Source organism: Bemisia tabaci, chromosome 3, assembly GCF_918797505.1.
Source record: "Bemisia tabaci chromosome 3, PGI_BMITA_v3".
NCBI lineage: Eukaryota > Metazoa > Arthropoda > Insecta > Hemiptera > Aleyrodidae > Bemisia > Bemisia tabaci.
Genome location: NC_092795.1, coordinates 19,125,817 through 19,141,866, shown reverse-complemented (window position 1 = coordinate 19,141,866; position 16,050 = coordinate 19,125,817). Strand labels below are relative to the sequence as shown.

Here is a 16,050-nt window from a genome sequence, read left to right as displayed (position 1 = left end):
TCCGCGAATCGAGTCGGCGGGTTGGATCAATACTCGAGCACCCGCCGTCGCGCGTCGCCGCCCCCGCCCACCCTCCGACGTTGCCGAACCTCCATATTTCCCACGGGATCCCGTAAGGGGAATTCGAGCGATTTCATACAGCGCGGCAACGCTGCCGCGGATAACCGTGCACTCTGGGCGCAAGCCTTGTTTACACTCATCAATGAACTACCTATTATCGAGTAAGCTCTCTAAGCCCCTCTTCCTATTGTTGATCTCGTCGTCTCACCTGCCCTCGAAGCCACCACTGAACCCCGAAAATGGTAAGTACCGATTTATTATTTCCATAAATTGAATCGATCGACAGCATCGAAGTTTGAGTATTGCTGAAACCAAGATAAAGATCCTAAATTCGTGTATTTTCGTCTCGAAATTATTTTATCAATAGGAACCTTCGGCGAATGAGGAGGGTGGTTGCCATTTTTGTGATTGCGAGCAAAACGAGGTTGAAGTGAAAAATTACACCGAATCTAAAGGCTCACAGGAAGTTTGGAATAATGTTGCGGTACCGAAATATTCGGTTTTTAGGTCAATATTTTTCCTAAATTCCTTCGGAATAAGTTATCGCTGAAAATATTTAAATCCCACTTACTTCTTTCATTCCAAAGAGAGTTCAGTTACTAAACTCACATGGAGCTGTTTAATGGTTCTCGTTAAAACTTGTTGAGTTTTTTCTTTTTTTACTCCGAGATCATTTTGTTACAATTGTCTATTATCCTGTATTTGTTTTAAGAGTATTTTCATGTTTAAGCACCTGAGTTTTACGTAAACTCCTAAAATTTTACCCTCTTTTCGGTATATATTGTCAGAGAAATGTATCTGCTCACGTTTTATGTAATTTGTGCACCCCTTCATTTTTTGCGAACGTAAGATGTACTATAGCCTTATTAGTTTTACTAACTGTGTGTCCTGACAAGTGACAATGGAAAATTACTCCATTCAAAGGTTATAAAGTTGATTCATACAATTCAGTGTTTTACAAGACTGCACGACTGTCCTGCAGTTTCTGTTCACAATGTTACTAATTTTTGCGTGTAATCCGACGAAAAATTAGTGAAATTTTCAGTCAAAATTTTTTTCACAATTTTCCTGTAAAAGTAAAATTTGCGAGTGGATATTATCCATTCGTTATTTTATCCAGGAAAGACGAAAAGCGCCTGTGATCGTCAGGCGTTCAATTCAATCTAATTCTAACAGAAAGAGGTCCGCGTTTTGCCTATTTTGTCTAATGAAGGAGATTCTGCCTCTGAGAAAGTAAGAGGCGCGGAGTCCAGCGATGTTATGCATTCATGAACCCACTACTATAAACCTTTTTTGCTCTCGATGTGCATTCTGGATATTTTATGGATAATTTGTGCTGGATGCCCTTGGTAGCCTGGGCTCTTCCATAGTGGTTGAATATTAAATGAGAGAAAAATGATCATTCAGGAGGATAACCCTTTGGTGTTCTTACCATAAAAAACTATGACTTGGTTGGGACACTGGGGCCGCTCGCCCCAGTTATTCCTCTTATATCTGACGCTGAATTAACTTCCATAAAGTTGACCGCAGGTAACCTGACTTATAAACGACACTGTGCTATGCACTAATAATTGTGGATCATGTCCATAAAATCACCTCTCTGCAGAAAGAAACTAATGGCACCTGATGTTGCTGACATGAGCCTGAGACAATGGCTCTATATTGATAAAAAGAGTTTGATTAACCTAGAAACATTACCGCATAACATCACGGACTTTTATCACCAATTTCCGCTCTCCTAAAAAGCTCGCTCATGAAGAACGCAAATGGGACTTCGCCGTCAGTATATAGCCTGTCATTTTTTACGCTGGGGCAAAAAGCACCTTCAAAAATATGGATGTACAATCTCAAGACAGCCATGTTCCTCACTGCTCCTCATAGCAAAATGTAGCTCAGTCTCGGATAAATGGACCACGGAATCACGGATACCCAAGTGGCAGATATTAAAGGAAAAATCGCGATATGTTAAAATTAATTTGCGATTTTCACAATTTTTTAGCGATGAAATTGATACGATCATACGAAATAACGTCATCAGGTTACCTATACTGTCGTGCTAAGGGAGAACGCCGTATGAGCCTTCAGGCGTTGCCAAATTACCTTTGATAAAACACGAATTTCCTTTGAAAATTATGAATATTTTTCTTCCAATTTTTCAGATAATTTTGATCGCAATGTGAACTAAAGCTCCTGAAACTTTCAAAGCAAAATTTTCATATCTATCCTACAAAATCAACATTTCATCGAAGAAAATTTGGCAACCCTCAAATGCTCATACGGCGTTCTTCCTTAGCACGGCAGTAAAGGTTTCAAGCTGGGTAGGCTTTGATATTTCCGCCACCGTGAGCTTGAGCGCGCGTTTGTCAAAATTCCCATTAGTGTTAAATCACGATGGCCGCAGAGCAAAAAGCATCTATAAAGCTATGATAGACATGCACGGTGTTGTTGCAGGTGTGGAGTCGTCGCTTGATCCATTTAGGCGCTGCCTCGCGTGGGAAACACAACGCCGCAGCAGCTGGGACGACAATACCTCCGTGAGAGACTGTTAAGCCGTGGCCAAGCGTGTTACTGCCACCGCCGCGCCTAAGAAAAGCTCCCCGATCCCACTTCCTCTGCCGTGTAGGTATCATCATATGAATTGACTGAATTTCCTCAAAAGGAACCAAGGGAAAACTGTCGCGCTAAGGAAAAACGCCGTATGAACCTTCAGCCAAGTTTCCTTTGGTAAATCACCGACTTTTAGGAAAATTTGTAAATATATTTCCTCCAATTTTTCAGATAATTTTGCTCGCAATTTGAACTTAAGTTTCTGAAAATTTCAAGGAAAAATGTTCATTGCTATCCTCAAAAATTAACATTTTATCGGAGGAAATTTGGCAACTCTCGTATGTTCATACGGCGTTGTTCTTAGCACGGCAGAATAAATGGACCGCGTTTAACAGAAAAGAACCAAGCCACATCAGCTATTGCCAAATTTAAAGGAGCAATTTAATTTTTTACGAGAAAACGTTTGTGCGGATTCCTTTGAAAATTTTAGAGAATTTGCCTCGTGTTATGGAGAAAATTCAGTGAAATTTGCACTAAAATCCGCACAACCGTTTCTATTGAAAAAATTAAATTGCCTGATTAAATTTGGCGATAGCCGATGTGGCTTGGTTCCTTTCTGTTTAACGCGGTCCAAATGGACCGCGCTAAGCAGAAAGCAACCAAGCCACATGGGCCCCTCGTTCCAAACCCGGCCATCTCCGTTGCCCTGTCTGAAAATTGTGCAATCGTATTATTTTCCTGAGAGGGACAATCACAACACCCAGCTGTTTTTAAAATTTTCCGAATTTTCTCGCTTAATAACGGAAAATTTACGAGAAAACATAAACATGCATGTTTTCCCGTTTTTTCACTTTTGAAATTATAATGATCGCACAATTTTTAGACAGAGCAATGGAGATTGACGCTTTTGGAACTGGACGCCTCACATAACCTACTGCCAATTTTAATTGGGAGATTTCATTTTTTTCATCGAAACGGATGTGCGGATTTACTTGCACATTTCAGTGAATTTTCTGCACGTTACGAAGCAAATTCCCTAAAAATGAAAGCAAAATCCGCACGGCTCATGTGCCTTGGTTCCTTTTTGCTAAATGCGGTCCATGTGAACGTGCTATATTTTGCAGTTTGCCTCTCCGATGTGTCCCGAAACAGAATTTGGGACTGCAGAAGTGTTTATTGGGTAGGTAAAAATAAGATATTTTCCTCTATACAATTTGCTCCCCAAAAGCGTCACTAGTTGGAGTCATGGCCCTGATAGATCAGTGGCGTGGCGTGTTTTGCGATATAGATTGATCTGCCATTTAAACCTATGGAAAAGGATCGATAAACAGGGTGTTTGCAATGAACACCTTAATAGTCGATTCTTTTTCACAGCTTCAAATATGGAGAATTATCGATAATCGATCATTCACGCCTCGCCACTGAACAAGATTCATGATTGACGCTGACAAAAATCTAGCAGTACTCATGGCTAGAGGTTCAGGAGATCATATAATCAGAAATATGGTAACAACTATGTGAATGGGATAATAATTTAAAGTGCTGAAGTTCCAAGTTTGTGTGAATACCATTTGATGAATGATATATTATGCGTACATATAGCATGCAAGCTAACTTGTTGACGCTCTACTTGCGTGCGATACAAAGCTGCCCACAATAATTAATCGATCACTTGCTGTGAAAGGAATGGCGTGAGGCTTTGCACTTGAATATGGTCACACGCAGGAGAAAATTTGTCCTCATTTTCCAAGAGCTTGAAGTAGGAATTTGTAGGCGCGCATATTTGATACAGATTGCGACTTAATTTTACACCAGACGCAGGCCACATTTTAGATGGAAAAGAACAGAACATAATAATTTCAAAAATATATGCTCAAGACTTTATTGTGCTATAATATAGCCGTTGCACATGAGAAGTCATGTACGTGTATTTAGGTTTGTGATATCACAGATTTCCTGTCGCATTTCATTTTGTCGGAAGACGAATAGTCATCGTTTTTGTTCGGAATTCCGTGAAATATTTCATCATCATTCGTCTTTGAAAATTTCGCACTTAAACGTCAAAATTAGTTTTCCCACAGCAGGGAAAAACAAAAAAATCCAAACAAAGCACGGCTTCTATAAGTAAATTTGAGGAAACTTTACATATCATGCTTAGATACTTAATTTTTGCTGATTTTGACTGCCAGTAACGTTAAATTTAAATAATGCATTTCTCGGAAAACTGACAATGTCGCGATAAAAATCGATTGATTTATCGGCACAATAGGCAACGCTGGAATTATTCCAAGATGTGAGAGAAATAATCAAAACTTCCGCTCTGTAGTGTTGCATGCAAGCATGCGATAGATACAAAACGAATTTCATCATATCGCCTGGATGCAACTATTCGGGCTCCATCGCTATCCGTTTTGCATACACACGGGTGTGAAGGCGTTTTGACTTCAGCCGCTAACCGCCTTAACAGCAGCGCTCATAGGAGCGAGTCAATGAAAGGAGTTATACAAAATGAAGGTCATGTCGGTGTAAATACGGAACGTGGAGGTATTAGAAGTGATTCCATTGAATTTTTCGTCAAATATCCTTGAATCAGTACCCAATGGCCCATAAAATTTATATTGTGAAGAATTTAGAAGAAATTAACATAAAAAGTTGCAGTTTTAGTCGGGAAATTCATGTTCAATCTCCCTGGGAGGCTCGGTTCACAGTGCGACTGGCTTTACTACGAGGATCTAAAATGACTGAGCGCCTTCGATTCCTCATTCATACTACGAAGACATCACGTAGACATAAATAGTTACTCTACAAATCAAGCTTAGCCTTCAAGTCGTCGTATTAAGACTGAAGGACAAAAGAAACTCATATCCTACGCCTGTGTGCATCTATTCGTGTCTAAGAGATACCCATCTTTAAAGTTCTTTAAACAACGAATTGAGAGAGCTCTAAATTTTATTTTCGATCCTCGCAAGCAGTGAAGTCCGGCGTTGGCGCCGCGACGAAGCGGTGAGTGCCTGGACAGTCAAAACGCCTTCACTCCTGTGCATATGCAAACACGGACATCCGTGAAGCTCGAATAGTTGCATCCGGGGCCGGATTTACTTACTTGCCGCCCATGGGCCGCCTGTATTTTTCCGCTCCCTTCTCATTCGTTTTGAATCATCAATAAAAACCATTAAGTGAACGTGCCGGAGGGCGGGTTGCATAAGACGCGTTTACTCGTGTTGGACACATTTTTTTGCGAAAGCCCTGTCAACGCTACTAGCAAAAGTTCACAGAACTCGGCGCAAAAGTTAAGTTCCGTAAACCTATCTCTGTGTGGACAAGGCTTGTCATTTATATGAAATGAACGGAAAAATTATGAAAGAACAAACATAAATGTGGTTTAATAAGTTTAATTTCCGCCGCCGTGCCGCGCTGACCACACTGTGTTTGGCGCAATGCGTAAAGTATTCCTATAGTCTTGTATGCGGTATGCGTTTCGAGCCGACCGCTGCTGCACGCACTGTTTGACGCAATGCGTGAAGTATTCATGCAGTCTTGTAGGCGCTAAGCGTTTCACGGCGTCCGCTGCTAACCGCAGCGACCGCACTGCGTCTTTGACGCAATGCGCGAAGTATTCATGCAGTCTTGAAGGCGCTAATATGTGTTACATGCCGACCGCCAAGCCGCGCCGAGGGTTTCTCCTTTTCATCTCAAGATCTCGTCATCATCGGCATGTATCTGCGCCGAGCCGTTCCAGGCCAAATTCCGTGTTCGGTTTCTCTCTTAGCCTTAACTCGACTAATTAAAGGTGCTGTCTATTGTATCACAGAGAGACAACAAAATTAGAGATATGTTCTCGGGAAATGAGAGATTTTGTCATCTTTTCTCGATTGTATTTTTTTTTTCTGAATTCGATTTTTCTTTATAGCTAAATTTAAAAAAATTAAGAAAAATTGCCGCTCCCTAAATTTGCCGCCATGGGCCGCGGCCCATGTGGCCAACCCCTAAATCCGGCCCTGGTTGCATCAAGGAGTTGTAATGAAATATTTTGGTGTTCATCGCATTTCACACTAAATATGGGTACTTAATTTGCTCCTCCTACACCGTGACTTAATTATGGTGTTGCGTATTGTGCCGATGAAGTAAACTATTACTGATTTTCATCACGACATTGTCATGTTCCCAAATAGTGTTTTGATTGTTAAAGTGTATAATAACTTTGCTGTCTTGAAATGTAGACTGTGGCCCTTACCTTCTCTAATCTGAGGATTGAGAATGCGGTAAAGCCGTTTCATGATCACCTCAGCACAAATTTGAGCACGAATTTTACCATGTTTGTAATTTTATTATTATTTTCGCTGATGAGTTAGAAAAAAGTCCTTTCAGAAATTTGAATCAACCTGAGGTTAAGTGTACGGTAATTCGTCCCTTTTAAAATGTTCCTGTAGCTTAAGAGCTACATCGATTTGATTGAAACTTCACACCTTGAACTTATATTTGACCTTTTACATGTTTTTTCTTTTATTTTTTTAAACAGGATCAAAAAACGAGATGGATTATACGGAGGAGCGCGTGTATAAAGGTGAGTGTATTATATTCTTGTGTATCTTTCCTCAAAAAGAATAAACGAAATAGAAATGAGCAAAAGATTCTAAAGTATATGTGGAGCATCAAACAGGCCAAGACGTTTTCACTTTTCAATCGCTATTTAAAGAAATTCATCTTTAAAAATATAAAAACAAATACCTAAAAATATCTTCCAACGCTGTCTCGTCCAGTTGACACCACCTGTGTTAATTAAGATATGGTCATCGAAGTGATGGCAATTATTAAAACGGCCTAGACACGGTGCACAATTTTTCAGAAAGTTTTCCCACACATGTTTGAAGCATTATTGTGTCAAGAAACTATGGACTAATACATAAAATTTAAATCTACGAGAGAACAATTGGCAGTTTGCGCAGATATTTGACAAAATATCCTCCTCAATTATTGGCCAAGGATGCTCGTTTCATTATTAGGGACTTCCTGAAGGGGATTCTTGGAATGGCGGTGCCCGAAACATTCTACATATCGATGGCTTAAGTCGGAAACCACGTATCTACATTGCAATGTCTCAAAATTTCCTTTTTCTATTTTATTTTTAAACTTTTTAGCTCGAAATTTACACAGAATATTCTGCTTACAGAAAAGAAAAATCATAAAGTTGTCGATGATAGGTTTCTAAAGAAAAAATAAAGTTTGACACGAAGCTTGCAACTTAGCAAACGTGGTTTCTCATTTTGGCCATCAATACGTTTGGTGTCGCCGCCTTACCTGCGCACGACAATGTTGAAAACGCCTGCGAAAGCAACTAAACCAACTTAACCGTAGTCTCAGATGCATACACAAAGATTTGAAGGCGCGCCGCTTTGATTAACGTACACTGTGCACGAGTCAAACAGCAGTGAAAACGTGAGGGTAAAAGACCTCAAGTGGATCATTTTATTTCGTACTCTAATCACAATAGACTCTGCCACTGCCACTATTTAGATTCGCATGAGTTGCAACTAATATTTTCAATCGCACTTAGGTTTAATTAAAATTCGACTAATTTTGAGATCTCGAAACCCACACCTCTTTTGAACTGCAAACCTCAATGCCAAACTTCTAGTTCGGTTGGACATGTTCGGGCGCTTCTGTCCAAAAAATGTTCGTGAAACATTCTCGTAAGTCCAAGTATTTTACTCAAAATCCCCGCACGATAATAAGCGTTTTTGCAAGTTACTGAGATATACGTGAGGCACATTGATAAGGCACACGCAAGTATCTGCTCAAGATCCCATGATATCTATGAAATCTCGAAAAATTGTCCACGAGGTACTTATGGTACCGAAATACCTACCTTCCCACTTACCAGTGAACCCGCAAAAACCAGGTAACCACCATGCGAGCACTGCGAGCGTCCGTGAGATCGTATACCTACTTACAGCCATGTGTAACGAATTTTCACGGATACCTTCCCGGGAGTCCAATGCATTCCGCAAGTACTTTACCTATTATAGCGGTTCTACACAGTGTTGCACGAGTTATATGAAGGATTAGAGATTCCCGTAAAATATTTCATGAAATTTTACAAAGCTGCGGAAAAAATGAAAAATATTTAACATGTTTTCAGGGGCTGGGTATGTAACACTCGCTGAACAAAACTAAAAATAAAAAACCTTTTTCCTTTGATTTAATTTTCCATTTAGGTACTCATCTTTGAGAAATATTTCTTCATGCCTTACAAATTTTTCTGAAATTTCGCACTGTAGGTATCTAATTTAGTTCCAAAATTTTGTTTTGTATAAAAAATTGCAACACTGGACATCACGCCTCTAATTTTTTGAGTCCGCGGGGAACAGAGCTAACGGAATCCCACCAAAAAAGCGATCGATCGTACCTACCTCACTGAATAGCAAAAAATTACACTTTATTTTATATTGCACATGCACATGATTCTGCTCATGTGCGACTTTTTTTTCTCGATGACAGTTTTTTTCCGGCATTTTCGGCACAGGTTTTATTTTTGAATCTGACAACACCGCACGAAGGAGTTTCGGTGTTTTCATTGATGAGCATCGATGACTCACTTCCGTCAAATGAATTGTTGTTGATAATAAACGTCAAATTCGAGTTGGAGGTGTCACTTGGAATTTCAGATACTGCATCATTTAATTATTTCACTTCCGTGTTTTTTCTTAATTTCTCGTCTCTATCATCTGTTTCCTCGAGTTTTGAATTTTCGTGAATTAAAATGGAACGGTATGTACTATTGTTTTAGATTGCTCAATGAAATGATTCAACCTGTCCTTGCATACCTTGAACGACTACCTGGCACTTTCAAATAACCCAAACGTATCCTTACAATTAGATTCATTCTAAATTTTTCTTGTTACTGTTGGATGAAATTCAGTCTGATAATTTATTGTCTTCTGCATTGTAAGTAGAGGTGTCAGAGTATTCTATGTGCAGAATCAAACAATGCAACAAGTAGAGCTTTCTTTGACACAAGTAATTGAGGTTATATTTGCACAGTTTGTCCTTTTCTAATCCCGGAAATGCAATAATTCCCTGGACAGGAAAATTTTAACGTTTTACCATAAATCTATTTCTCCAACTAATTTTTGAGCGCCTCTATTCATTCCCAATCATGGATTTAATGTTCGTCTCTGCTCAGTGCTATTCGTAGCTCTGAATGATCTTTCATTGAATACTGGCCCACTAACTTTGTCGAAAGATCTACTGTTTAATTTACATCATTCCTTGGCAGTTTCTTGTTATATGAGGCAGAAATATGCCAAACTCAATCTAGCTAATTTTTGCAGATGAATTCATGTCTTAACATATGAATAAGTCGATTTGAAGTTCACTTACCCAATCGTAGAAAGAAAGGAACTGAACATCAAAGAACCAGCTCATCCAGGGGATTTTCTAACAGCAAGGCAAACATTTTATGTACGCATCATTCCTGCCTCCCTGCAATATTTTAACTTAACAAGCCCTTAATTTCTGTTCTGTTATCACTTGATGCCCCCATCTAGCGGTTATCTGTATATTTTAAGGTTATGTTCGGGTTGCAACAAATCATAAAGACTGATTCCCAAGATTGCTAATTATCAATTCAGGATTTACTATCTGCACTCCGATTGTTGAAACTTTAACTGGCTATGTTGGCAAGATAAGACAAGACATAGCGGTGCATAATCTGTGCCGCGTAGTATATCGATTTTCGATTCTTGTCGTGCTGACATAAATTTCAACAATCAGGCTGCTGTGATGCTTTTTGGTGGAAATGAGCTGTCACCGTTTCAGATTTTGAAAATGTACCATGTAGGGAGACATTAATCTGGTTAGAGTGCCAAGAAATGTAGTAACAACCACCAAAGAAACCATCTTATTGATTTTGATTGTTGATGGTATTCGTATTACCACAGTAGTATGCCATTTTGGGTGTCATAAAAGCAGTTGCTTTCTAAATCAAGCAACTGCTTTTGATGGTGATCTCTCGTAGCAACTGCTTGCCTTTTCTGGCATCATTTTCCTAACCCAACTTCGAACACGGACGGATGAATAGGTAAATTCATCCTAAAACTAACAATTAAGTATTGAAATTATATAGCATCATAGGTACTCACTGTAAGTACCATTAATACCGTTACTGAGTCTGAGTAGGAGGTACTTAGGTAGCCAAAGGTTTTCAACGCCATGAGTTATTTGCCCCCAGAAGCTACCTTGTATTTCATAACTTTCATTGTCAGGCATTTTCATTTGATTCTTTTTTGTTACAGGGCAATGGAAGATGGATTCGCCGGAAGTAGCAATCTTCCAGGTGGAGATACACCAAAATCAAATGCAAACCTCCAAGCACAGAAGAAACTTCAAAAAAGTCAAGCACAAGTTGATGAAGTATGTATTTTGTCAGCAAAATTAATGTTTTGCAAAGGAATTTTGGAAAGATTCCCAGAAATTTTAAAATAGGACCAGCAAAGTCTGAATTTTGAAGAAGTCTAAAAATCATTATTTTTAAACCAATTTTTAAGTATCAGTGCATGAGGGAATAACCATGCTTCTATCTTCCCCATTCCATGGTACCGTTAGAGACCATTAAATTCAGGTCACATGGTAAAGATTCAAACCTGGGACCTACTGATCATATGGCCAGTGTTACAACCACTTCATCTCTAGAGGCTATAAATGAAAGAGAATTGGCAGCTAGGCTTCTTGTCATGAAATTTGGGCTATCTATCTGAAAGTTGATTTTTTGACCGCCTTAACTGCATTTTCTAGAATTAGATTAAGTCTTGCTGTTAAATTACTTAATGTTTAACCCATCTTATTTCTTGCAATAAGTAAGATGATAAAAAAATTTACATTTTCATAAAAGCAACATCTGCAATGTTCCATTATTGCACGAATTTCTGGTACTAGAACTGGCTCTAACATAAGTGTCAAATTTTTTAAGTGAAATACTTCAACATGACAATTGTAATTTTAATATGGGTTTTTTTCCAAAGGTAGAATTTGTAAGCCATTTAGTACTTCAGCTCTGTGAGCGAAAGTCAAATTATAATTCCTCTATATTGATTTTCAGGTTGTTGGCATAATGAGAGTAAACGTGCAAAAAGTCCTAGAGCGTGATTCAAAATTAAGTGATCTAGACAACATGGCAGATCAGCTACAAATGGGAGCCTCTCAATTTGAGCAACAGGCAACAAGACTCAAGAGGAGAATGTGGTGGAAGAACTTAAAGGTAATTTACCTTTACCAACAGATTGTACCAGTTTCATATCCAAGATGAGTTAAGGCTAAAAAACAAATTTCCAAATGTAGATTGTAATATTGTTTCTTTCAAAAGCAAAGATTGTAAGTAATCTGATTTCACAGTATTACTTTTTCAATCTTCTCTCAGGAGCATTAAAAAATGAGGCATCTCTAGGTATAATCTTGGTTTTCCCTCCTATTTTATTTTTTTAGAGAAACATGCCAGCTTTTTAGAGCTTAAAATCTATACAGAATATTCGACCAACAGGAAAGAAAAAGCAAGGAAGTTTTCAAGACATTACAGTGACTAGTTTTCCCGAGGAAAAATAAAGTATGACAGGGAATTCGCAACGTCATTCACGAATTATACATGGTTTGGTACTATGGCCGCCAATACAGATTACGAACCTATTTTTACCATCCATAGTGAAGGAAGGGACTATATTGGATAAAAAATCAAAACAATACATGAAGATAACTTGACATTATTTCTCATCTGGATGTAATGCACCATGAGGAGTGTTATCGAAACTTTTCAAAGCAGCAGCTCTTATCTGAGAAAATTTGCGTTCGTATTTCATTTGGCTCTATCAATTTAGGACGCCTCTGCGAAAAAAGATTAAAAATCGATGTAAGTCATTGAGACCTCTAAAAAAGAACCTTTGCATTGCGGGAAGTTTAAAACTTTCCTTTCTGTTTGCTTACCTGTAAACCTTTTACGGAAAAATTTGGCCCTCCAAAAAAACTTTCTTGTTTAAAAGTTCAACGAAATCAGTGCCCTTTCTAACTCAACTAGACTTTGATCTTTAGCATTGAGGATGTTTGTGCGAACCCTTTTATAATTATCTGATTTCTCAATTATAAGTTAAATCCAGAAATTTAGATGTTTTCACTGTAGAGATTCTATGAGATCTCTGTGAGAGACCTCTCTGAGACCTATTCTGTTTCTATGAGATTCTATGGGTAAATTTAATGAGATAAAATGTATCGTAATGCTTGATTCTTGACTTTGTCTTGTAGCTCAATGTCATATCTTGTTTCTCAGTAACTTCACAAAGTCTTTAAAACACCGATTGTTTCATCTGACTTTCAAGTTAAGGACAAAATCATTCTTAAGATCTTAGGTAAATTTTTTAACAAGATAAATTATCCCTCGGCTTTGAACCAGGTGTTGAGGTGGTTTTCAAACTTTTTAAACCCTAATTTGATTTGACCAAAGAAGGATTAATTGGCTTTATGGTCAATATGTTAGTAGCTTAGAGCAAGAGGATCGCAAGCAAAAATCCCAAGGAGATTGAATTTTTCTCTTTTACAATAAGGTTGCATTAGGCTCAGTGTATAAGAAAAAATTAGTGGTGGTAGGCATGTGATAAGCATTATTTCAATGACTCACTCAGTATTTGTTTCTTTTGCAGATGATGATCATCCTTGGATTGATTGGTTTAATTTTTGCGATTATTTTCATTAGTAAGTATTATACTCAAATTTTCCACCCATTATCAATCTGAATAGAACTCTGCTTCAAATGCTTTTTCGATCATCTCAAATTGAGCTATGCAATATCCAATTCTCATGGTTTTTTTCACCAAAAAAGCTTTAGGAAAAGAGTTAGTTTTTAAGGCTGTTTACTGGGTCATATTTTAAAACTTTATAACCACAAAATTAGTTGAAATTGGCGCTGAAGACTTCAAGAGCGAACCTAGAAAAAAATTAAGATTATTTATCTTGTTTAAACTTGTCTGTACTCTTGTTTGTAAGAGCTTAGGTATTCATATTAATTGCATTGAAGACTGATTCTTTCCATTTTTTTTTTTTTTTTGGTTGAAGACGGTAAAAGTGTTCTATTATATCATCTGTTCATCATCATAGATTTCAAACTGAATGTTCTTAATTAATCTGTGAAGTTAGTACCATTGGCTTGGAGGAAACTCTCTGCCTTTATCGACACTACCAGCATATTAAAATCCCTCTCTTTCTTTCTTCCAGTCCCTCTCATCAGACCTTGAAATTTCATAATGGCTATCTTGAGTAAATAATATTTACCTTTTTGGAAGCCATCATTTACTTTTAGTTAATAGTATATTATTCATAGAATAAAAAATCAACAACTCCATAAAAAGTCATTAATTTTTTTTGTGAACCTTGAATTTTTTTTTAGAAAACTTTGTATAGTAAAACACCCTCTATGACAAAAGGTATAATCCTTGTTTTTACCTGCCAGAAGAAATGTCCACCAGGAGTAAATGGAAAGCCTATCAGGACATAGTAAATCTGCAAACAAGTTTTCAATTACAGCACCGCACCACATACTTTTCTTTTATTGATATAAAAAATCACACCATGAATAGTTTTGAAATACACTCTTAACTAAGATATCAGAATTTTCAATCTCAATAAATTTCATCCCAATGGTCCAAAATACTGAGTTTTAGTAGCTCTGTGTGTATTATATTCTCGCAACAAAATCTTGCATTTTTCATCGGAATCATTAAGTTCAAGTGTTGGAAATTGTGTACTTTATATAAGATTAAATTAATTTGGTTTTTTTCTCTTACTTTTTTTACAGCTTGGATTTGGTCCGCGTTCGCAGGTGAATCAACCAGTAATCCATGAACATCATAAATTTTGCCTGTTGAAGTCATCGTTTCTTGCTATTGTATCTGTTTAAATTAGGACTGTAAGTTATAAATTGATGTAGCACCTAAGAAGTATTTGAAGACTCCTTTTTCTGTCGAGAGATATGGCTCTGTCAGGAATTAAAACCCTTCGACCTTTTATTTTTTTATTTTATCAGTATAATGTTTTAATCAAGAATAATTTCTGGTCAACCTGTCTGTCTTAAGTTTACAATACCATCTTGATCCTTGAGTGTACGTTATTCAACTGTAAAAATAGTGGAAAATTCCAAAAAAGTACTTATCTTGCCAACATTTTTTGGAATATTTGCTTAAAAAAACAGGAGGTCTGTACTGCTGTCAAAAGTAAGAACTTTTTTCAATCCTTTAAAAGTTGTCAAATATCTTCTGATTAAATCTATTTTCCAGAACACTCAACGAAATATCATAAAAATTTTAAGGATGTTTTACATGCGATTCAATCTGACTTACCCAAAATTTTCAAGGATGAATATTCACAATTTTTTAGAGCTATGCATGCATTTTGAGTAATTTGGCAACTTTGAAATATTTGTGCGGTGCTTTACTATTTAAAAAATTCTAGTGAAGTGTACACTCTGGATGAGACTGTAAAAACTTGCCATCCATGGTGTCTTCTTGAGAGAGAAATTTTAATGTCCTATAACATATTTACTGCCCTTTTATTGTTGGTTCATTTGTGAGGGTATTGTTGAGCTTTTTATCGTTTCAAAATACTCTTTGATTTGGCTAAGTTGCTAGTTTTTAATGTCTTAAAAAGCACCGTATCGTAATTTTGTTATTATTTTTGAAGTAGTATCATGCTTCCTCTTCTTTTCTTTAAAAAATACTTACTGAGTGGCTAAAGATTTTCTGAAGAGACCATTAGCCACTTTTCCTCTCTTTTCCTCATCCATGCACTGGACTGAGAATAAAATCGTTTTTATTTTTTATACTATATTCCACGTGTATAATTTAGGAATTATAAATTAAGAGTACTTGAAATTTTAGAATGCTGAAGCAAGCTTCTTAACCTTTATCAAGAAAGTTAAAACTGTTTTCTTCTAAAGAGACAAAGCTGAAAAGACCGTGTTTTTTTATTGCACTTTAGCTACTATTTCAAAACCGTGCTTACTGGCTAGTTTAAATTTGTTTAAACATCCTCCTTCATCTTTTTTTGACACGCCAGTTTCTTTTCATAGCTGTAAAGGTTTATATGTCAGAGAAAAATTGCTGGAATGTCTGTCGTGATGTCTATATGTAAAGGAGTTAATCATGAAGTTCCAGTTTATAGATGTTACTTAAAATTTTCCAACAATACTTAGACGTCAAACTAGGAGGCACCTATCTACACAGGAAGTTTTAAAGATACATGTATCTATTTTCCAACTTTAGTATAAAACGCATGTTGTTTTTTTAAACCTCCCTTTGTCGATAGATCCCTTTTGCATGAGGGTGTCCAATCATAGCCCTAAGTTTTGACTCATTTCATGTTATCTTTTGCTAAATCACAATAAAATGAAATCAGTATTTCTAAAGGTAA

The 16,050-nt window shown here is 37.2% G+C and overlaps 1 protein-coding gene across 2 annotated transcripts; it reads left to right on the top strand.

The window, feature by feature from the left end:
• Positions 1-166: 166 nt before the first annotated feature.
• LOC109035052 (vesicle-associated membrane protein 3) lies at positions 167-16,050 on the top strand. 2 transcript variants are annotated; one of them, XM_019048523.2, is made up of 7 exons: positions 167-302; positions 2,512-2,679; positions 7,127-7,171; positions 10,902-11,019; positions 11,705-11,863; positions 13,290-13,341; positions 14,441-16,050. In XM_019048523.2, the coding sequence occupies exons 4-7, from the start codon at positions 10,906-10,908 to the stop codon at positions 14,485-14,487; spliced, it is 372 nt and encodes a 123-aa protein (XP_018904068.2). In that variant the 5' UTR covers positions 167-302; positions 2,512-2,679; positions 7,127-7,171; positions 10,902-10,905; the 3' UTR covers positions 14,488-16,050. The 2 variants fall into 2 exon arrangements, with proteins under 2 accessions (XP_018904068.2, XP_018904067.2); XM_019048522.2 differs by lacking the exons at positions 167-302; positions 2,512-2,679; positions 7,127-7,171 and adding an exon at positions 9,188-9,375.

Excerpts from the sequence above, each read along its gene's own strand:
- LOC109035052 (XM_019048522.2), top strand. Across the intron at positions 11,020-11,704 it reads GTCAAGCACAAGTTGATGAA|GTTGTTGGCATAATGAGAGT; the intron begins GTATGTATTTTG and ends ATTGATTTTCAG. Across the intron at positions 11,864-13,289 it reads TGTGGTGGAAGAACTTAAAG|ATGATGATCATCCTTGGATT; the intron begins GTAATTTACCTT and ends TTTCTTTTGCAG.